Source organism: Carettochelys insculpta, chromosome 27, assembly GCF_033958435.1.
Source record: "Carettochelys insculpta isolate YL-2023 chromosome 27, ASM3395843v1, whole genome shotgun sequence".
In the NCBI taxonomy this organism is placed as follows: domain Eukaryota; kingdom Metazoa; phylum Chordata; order Testudines; family Carettochelyidae; genus Carettochelys; species Carettochelys insculpta.
In genome coordinates this window covers 7,760,085-7,767,515 of record NC_134163.1, presented here as the reverse complement: position 1 = coordinate 7,767,515, position 7,431 = coordinate 7,760,085, and the positions used below count along the sequence as shown (strand labels likewise).

The 7,431-nt window shown below is 51.7% G+C and overlaps 1 protein-coding gene across 1 annotated transcript; it reads left to right on the top strand.

Moving 5' to 3' along the window:
* Positions 1-2,075: 2,075 nt before the first annotated feature.
* RPL36 (ribosomal protein L36) lies at positions 2,076-7,399 on the top strand. The gene is made up of 4 exons (XM_074978253.1): positions 2,076-2,137; positions 2,406-2,501; positions 6,600-6,734; positions 7,274-7,399. The coding sequence occupies exons 2-4, from the start codon at positions 2,409-2,411 to the stop codon at positions 7,361-7,363; spliced, it is 318 nt and encodes a 105-aa protein (XP_074834354.1). The 5' UTR covers positions 2,076-2,137; positions 2,406-2,408; the 3' UTR covers positions 7,364-7,399.
* The last annotated feature ends 32 nt before the right edge of the window (positions 7,400-7,431 follow it).

Below are 7,431 nucleotides of genomic sequence, written 5' to 3'. Positions count from 1 at the left end.
TCAGAGTGAGGGAGGCCCTTATTGCCATAGGACTTGATGAAGGCAAGGGTCTCCCTTTACCAAGTCATGTTCATCCTAGGCCAGTCTGAATTTGGGGTGAAGGAGGTTCCCTTTCACTTCAAGCTGCTCCAGCCCTACCCCAGTTGGCCAGCTGTAGTGGTAGGGACTCCAGCCCAGGGACCCTGGGCAAGGAGGGAGCCAGTGGAGCTTTTTGCCCCTGCCCTATACCAGCTCATGTTCCCTGGCCTCTTCCCCCCACGCCTGCCTTCTGGGATCTTTCCCCAATACCCTGGTCTGGTCTCTACACCTCCAGCCTCATTCTCACTGGGCACTATGCCCCTCCCCTCCTGCTGCCTGGGCAAAGCCTCTTATAGAAAAGCCTGAATACCTTTTACTGGTCCCAGGTGCTTCAATTAGTCTGATGCTAGGTGACCCTTGGTGAGCCCTAGCTACATATGCAGCCTGCAGGACTGTGCCCTCTGGGCAAAAGGGTTCCTCCACTGCCCAAAATGTTCTTCCCTCCCCACCAGGCACCTGTCAGCTGCAGACTATGATCTGCCACAATGGTTAACTCATCTATCCTCTAAGCCCCTCCCACTAGGTCAGCACTGCAATTAAGTTTGCCTTATTGTGGTGGTTTTTAATAAAAGCAATCTTGTAGCACCAACTAACAACTTTATTAGGTAATGGGCTTTCATGAGTGTAAGACCCCCTTCAGGTTCTGGTGCCCATGCCAGTTCCCTCAATAGATTCAAGGAGATGAATATATGAGAACTGGAAGGGACCTCAAGAGTCCCCTGCATTCACAGCAGACCCTATCGCCATTCCTGACTCTCTTTTTTAACTAACCTGCCCAAGAGAGAGCTCCCCTCGAGTGAACACAGAACCCTGGGTTAACAACAATGCTCTAAACAGTGAGCCATTCCTCCCCAACTCCACCCCACACAGTGTTTAATTGCAGCATAGCTGTTCAGGCTGGGCTACAATCTGGGATTATAAAACTGAGACAGAGGTTGGGCCAAGTGCTCAGGCTGCAGCTAGAACCTGTATGCCAGTACCATCCATTGCCCTATTAGCCAGCAGTACCCTACGAGCTAGGGGCCTGCCTACTGGCAGTATACTGGCCATTGCTGACAAGCAAGGTGTGGTCAACCCCTAGGACTTTGCCAGGGTACTGGCAGCAGACTAGTATTCGTGCCTGGGCAGTGTCCTGGGAACTAACATCAGCATCTGATGAAGAGAGTCTGTGCTCACGAAAGCTCATGCTCAAAACTTTTCTGTTAGTCTGTAATGTGCCACAGGACCCTTCGTTGCTGTTACAGCTCCAGACTAACACAGCTACCCCTCCGATACTGGGAACTGAGTAGCTAGCAGACAGTGCACAGAATGCACCGGCAAAGAGGACAGCAGCCACTGCTGGCACGCAGGCCCCTGGGCAGCGGTGGCAAGCAGGACTGAGGGGGTCACTGACCAACACGGCCTCACCAGCAGACAGGGTACTGTCAGCACTCAGGACATGGGTGCTGCAGGCACACAGACTTGCTGACAAGGCCCAGCCAGGCTGCCAGCAGCAGACAGGGATGCTGAATGCTGCACGCACATATGAGCCTTCTGGCAGACAGCACTGGGCCACTGTCTGACCAGATGCCACTGTCACCCACAGCAGTGGGGGCCAGTGCTACACCAGGCCCCCAATGCGAGACAGGGAGCTGGGTCCTACCCGCAGTTGCGGCACTGTCAGCAGAGCCACCACCAGATGCTGCTGGCAGCCAGGGCACGGTGGGGGCCAGGCCTTACCCTGCTGGGGCACAGGGTGCTGCTGGCAGCCATCACCAGCACCACACGGGTACCGCCAGGCGGGGCACCGCTGCCAGCCGGGAACCCACCGAGGCCAGACCCTGCGCCAGGCAGGACTCACGACAAGCCCCCGCCACGTGCGAGCTCCGCGGGGGGGGGGAGGGGCAAGCGGCGGGCGCGCTCACACGTGCGCCGCGCTGCTTCCGCCCAAGCTCCTACGCCCAGTGAGCGAGTCTCTCTCCTCAGCAGAGGAGGACCGGAAGAGTGTTTGATATCCCAGAAGGCCGCGCGCGGTTTTCTTCCTTTTCCTTCCGGTGTGGAGCCGTTCGGCTAGGAGTCGGTGAGGGTGGCTCTGGCCGCTCGGGAGAATCCGCCTCCATCGACTGCCGGGAAGGGCTGCGGGGGCCTGTTGGGAGAAGGAGCGGGATGTGGGGGGGGCTGAGGCCGGGCTGGGGAGGGGAAAAGGGGGGGCTGGCGCTGGGCCGGGAGATAACGAATGGGGGACTGGCGGTACCGCCCGGTGCTGGCTGATGCTTGGCGTGGGTTGGAGAAGCTCGAAGGGTGGCCGAGCGAGGCCTAGAGCTGACCCCGTTCCCCTCGCCCCACAGACCATGGCGATCCGCTACCCCATGGCCGTTGGCCTCGGCAAGGGCCACAAGGTGACGAAGAACGTGTCAAAGCCCCGACAGTGTCGCCGCAGAGGGGTGAGTGAGTGTTGGGCCGGGTGGCCCGGAACCGTGGCCTGGCCTAGAAGTTGCTCGGTTGCCTGGTGATACAGCGCCCAGTGCCAGCCGCATGCACTTGAGCAGGGCGGGGTGAACTCTGGAGCTAGCTCGCTCGTGCCCGGCTGTGTTGCATTCTTGCGTGGAGAGCAGTGGTTGAGTGAGACGTTGTCATGGTGCTTGGGAAGTACAAGCTGGCTTTAGAATTGCAGGCTGATGTTTGATGGGGGCCTGCAACAGGCCAGACAATGGCTTGTAGCTGTTGAGACAGTCAGAAAGTTATTATTTGCTCAAAGTAGTCATTGCAGAAACCCATGGATGCTTAATTCATGCAGAGCTTGACACAGCTCTCTTGGCTAAGTCCTTATCAGTTGTGCTGATTATTGTTCTGGTAATGGATCCTGTGCCAGTTGGGAGGTTTTCAGTGTGTAGGCTACATATAAAGATGGGATGAAATGTATAGTGTGGAATGAGAAAACAATTGACTGCACAATTCAGAATGGCCATTCTTTGCCATTACATCATGAGGTTTTGTCTGGTGACAAAGGTGTGCTGAACACACAACAAAACTCATTAAGGCAAGTTATTCACCCTGAATAGTTAACTCTTTCCCATAAAACATAGATGGAGGGAGAGTGTGGTGAGAGAGGATATAATACAGATTTGTAGGACTGGAAGAGACTTCAAAAGGACATCTAATTCAGTCTGCTTCAGTTAAGGCAGGACTAAGTATTCTCTGCACCAGTGGTTTTTAAAGTTGTAGGGTGAGCAGCTGGTGTGCTAAGGCAGGCCTCTTATCTGTCCTAGCCCTGTCAACTGATCACCCTGGAAGTGGCAGCAGCAGGCCTGGTTTCTAGGTGGTGGCCCTACGACTTTGTGCACTACCTCCAAACTGTGTATCTGCTGCACACTCCCAGGAGGTGTGGGGTGAAGCAGGACATGGAGCTGTTTGTGAAGTGGACCTGCTGTTGGCCACTTCTAAGGCATGATGTAGCCAGCAGTACCAGGACAGGAAACATAGCTTAGCACCCCTGGTGTACTGCTGACCGGGAGCCACCAGAGGTAAACCCGAATCTCCTGTCCCAGACTTGAGTCCAACCCCTCATCTCTGGTCCAAGCCTGCACTCTACTCAAAAGATATAATTGTTTGGCCACAGGCATTGACAGTTTTCTTCACCCGGGCTGTGAGAAAAAGTGTGAAGACTGCTGATTTAAATGAGGAGTTCCCAAACAGTGGAATGAATATTTGCCTGCTGATGTTATGTTTAATTGAGAACTGCTGAACAGTGAGGCCTGACACTCAACTCAGTGGTGTTTCTCTGCTTGAAGGTCAGGAATGAGGAGTTTTGACAGAGTTGGGGGCCTGGGGATTCAGGACTTGAAAAGAGAGATCTGCTTCAAACCATGAGCTGTATGGCCTGAGCTGCAGTGGGGCTGGAGAATCTTGCTGTCTGCCTCTAGTAGGGATGTTAATGGTTAACCTGCATAGATGAGGCTTAACAGTTATGTTAACAGGTAGGGACTAGAGCAGCACCTGTTTTGGGAAGGGGGTTGCTCAAGCCCCATGAGGTCTGTGGGTAGGGAAGGGAAGCAGGTGACTCTGGAGGCCATTCCAGGCCTGTTTGGCCTGGAGTGACATTCCCAGCTGCTGCACCCTGGTTTGGGATTTTATTTCCTTAGCCTCCGGTGAAACCATTATCTTTGCCAATCAAAAATGTGGTTTGTGATGCTGCAGGTGGAGGCCTTATGAGATGGGCCCTGCTGGGGGAGAGTGACCAAGGCACCATTAGTGGAGGGAGTGAATGACCACTGGCAGAGTTCAGGCTAGACTGCATTGCTCCCTCTTCCCCTGCTTGTCACTTGGCCTGCAAAAGTGAGGAAGATTTTTGACCTGATTTTCCTGGGGACTGAGGCAAGGCTGACTGGTTTATAGTTCCCTGGATTGTCCCTTCCTCTTTCTCAAGATAGGCACCACATTTGCCTTTTTCTCATCATCCAGCACCTCTCCCAATCCCCACGAGTTTTCAAAGATAATAGCCAAAGGTTCTGCAGTGACATCTGCCAACTCCCTCAGTGCCCTTGGATGCATTTAAATCCGGACCCAGGGATTTGTGTGCATCTAGCTTTTCTAAATAGCTCTTAACCTGTTCTTTCCCCGCCAAGGGCTGCCCATCTCCTTCTCATACTGCATTGGCTAGTGCTATAGTCTGGGAGCTGACCTCATCTGCGAAGACTGAAGCAAAAAAGCATTGAGTACTTCAGCCTTTCCCACATTATCTGTGACCAGGTTACCTCCCTCATCCAGTAACAGCCCCACCCCCTCCCTGATAACCCGCTTATTATTATTATTATTATTATTATTATTAAGGAGCCTGTAGAAACCCTTCTTGTTGTCCTTCACATTCTTTCCTAGCTGCAGTTCAGTGGTGCTTTTGCTTTTCTGATTACACGCCATCATTCTCCAGCCATATATTTATACTCCTCTTTAGTCATCGGTCCAAATTTCCACTTCTTATATGCATCCTTTTTGAGTTTAAGCACAACAAGGATTTTCCTGGTAAGCTGAGCAGGTTGCCTACCATATTTGCTTCTCTTACTGTGCATCCAGATGTTTTGTTCCTGTGCCTTCAATAAGAATTCTTGGAGAAAGTGACCAAGGAAGATCCTCCAGGGTCACCTGCTGAACTTAACTGGCAGCAGATTTAAAATAAACAAAAAGAAGCATTTCTTCTCCTAACACAAAGTCAACCTGTAGGTGATTGCCAGAGAATGTTGTGAAGGCCAAGACTATAACAGGGTTAAAAAAAATTCTTGTGGCAGATGGCCATCAATGGTTTTTAGCAAGGGGAGGCAGAGATGCAGCCCCATGCTCAAGCTGTTGCTGGCCTCTGACTGGGATGAAGCTGGGAATGGACACAGGATGGATCATTGGGCTACATAGACCATTGGTCTGATCCATATGTCCCCTCTTAACATTCTTAAGTCTCCTTCTTTACTAGCATACTTTGTCCTGCTCCTCAGCCATCCCTACCATACACAGCTGCAGGGGAGGCATACTTGCTATACTGAGATTTGTTAAGCTGGGTTAACCTGTGCTTTATTTTTTGGATTCTCATAGTGCCAACAGTGCACAAGGTGGCAGTGTTTCATGTAGGAATGCTGCTTATTTACGCAGCTTTACAGCAGTTATACAGCTTTTGCTTATGCACATGGGATTCTCAGACCTTGCCAGCTGTATCTGAAATGTCAGATTACTGCTGTTTTAATTAGGGGTGTAAAATCCCATTTAATTGGTTAATCAATTAAATGGGTGGGGAGGCAGTCAGGGATTGCTCCAGTCAGGCTGGAGTGCCCCTGCCTGTGATGTGCTGGGGAGCAGAACTGCTCCAACCAGATCCAGGAGTCAGGCAGAGCATTCCAGCCCAGCTGGAGTAGGCCCTATGGGTGGCAGGGGACCTGATGCAGCCTGGTTGGTCTGGAACAGCCTCTGCAAGATGCCCCTCCCCACTTCTTAGCCACCCCTCCCCAGGGAGCCACTGTGGATGAGGTTCCTTTGGTGTGACTGGAGCACCCCTGCCCACAGTGGATGGGGGATGCTCCATCCCAATTGTAACTGGTAAGCAGGTTAAACGTTAACATCCCGAGCTATGGGAAATGAAGAATTTCCCCAGGAGAGTCTGCTTTCCTTCAGGAGTTGGGATCTCCTAGTTGGAATGGGGAGTTCGTGTGTCCTACAAGGGTGTTGGGCTGGTAAAGTTCAGGGATTTTCCCTATCAGGCAAGAATACAGTGTAGAGCCATGATGCTTACCAGCAATATGGGAACTACAGCGTCAGACCTGTGCAGTCTTCTGCTGTGCTCACTGTAGAGCACCTGCTAAACAATTCAGTCCTGACTTCCAAACTGAATGCAAGTCTTGCTGGGGGTTAAGGATGCATCAGCTGTGTAACTAGTACCAAAATCACAGCTGTTCTGGCTCTTCAGCTACTTCTAGTTGCCTGCAGCATATCGCCCAACCATCAACTTAGCAAGTCTTTAGGCAAGTTACATTCTCTCACTGTGAACCATTGTCTCTCTGCAGCGCTTGACCAAACACACAAAGTTTGTGCGAGACATGATCAGAGAGGTCTGTGGCTTTGCCCCCTACGAGAAACGTGCCATGGAATTGCTGAAAGTTTCAAAGGACAAACGTGCTCTGAAGTTCATAAAGAAAAGGGTAAGTGAATGTAACATCTTCCGGCAGAGGAGGAGTATCCAGCTTTGCTCGCTTCTCCCCCTCCCCCCCTACAGCCAGCTTGGTTGTGCTCTTATTCTGGGCTTGAAGCTATCAAGAGCCTGGGGGAGGTAAGGTGTATGAGAGTCATTACAGCCATGTCTGTCCTTACTTGAGATCAGTTGAAGGAGAGAACTCTGTGAGGGGTGATGCAGAAATAGTTTATCTCGGATTGCAAAATTGGAGCTAATCCAGTGACTCAGCCCAGAAGGAAACAAAAGTGCTCTGAAAATGGCTTTGGAGATGTGAGCACCGCATTCAGGAGCTCTGCTGGGATTGGGGCAGGAGCTGGCTGGAGTTCCATCAAACGGAAGGACCATTCTCCAAGCCTGTGTTTGCTGTGTGATCCCTCGTACAGGCTTTTGACCATGATTGTGTATTTCCTTTGTCGGCCCATGAGAGGCAGAAAAAAGGGACCATCCCAGCACTTCAGGCCTGTGCAGTAGTGGGGTAACTGCTCACTGATGCTTTCTTTCACACAGGTTGGTACTCACATTCGGGCCAAGCGAAAACGAGAAGAGCTCAGCAATGTTCTGGCTGCCATGAGGAAGGCAGCTGCCAAGAAGGATTAAGCTGCACAAACTCATTAAAAGTGTGTTCAGACTCTAGGAGTGTGATGGTGTAACTGACAGCTGGGGAA

Coding starts and splice junctions, on each gene's coding strand:
- RPL36 (XM_074978253.1), top strand. CDS start 2,409: ATGGCGATCCGCTACCCCATGGCCGTTGGCCTCGGCAAGGGCCACAAG. Junction 2,502..6,599: donor GACAGTGTCGCCGCAGAGGG/GTGAGTGAGTGT, acceptor GTCTCTCTGCAG/CGCTTGACCAAACACACAAA. Junction 6,735..7,273: donor TGAAGTTCATAAAGAAAAGG/GTAAGTGAATGT, acceptor TCTTTCACACAG/GTTGGTACTCACATTCGGGC.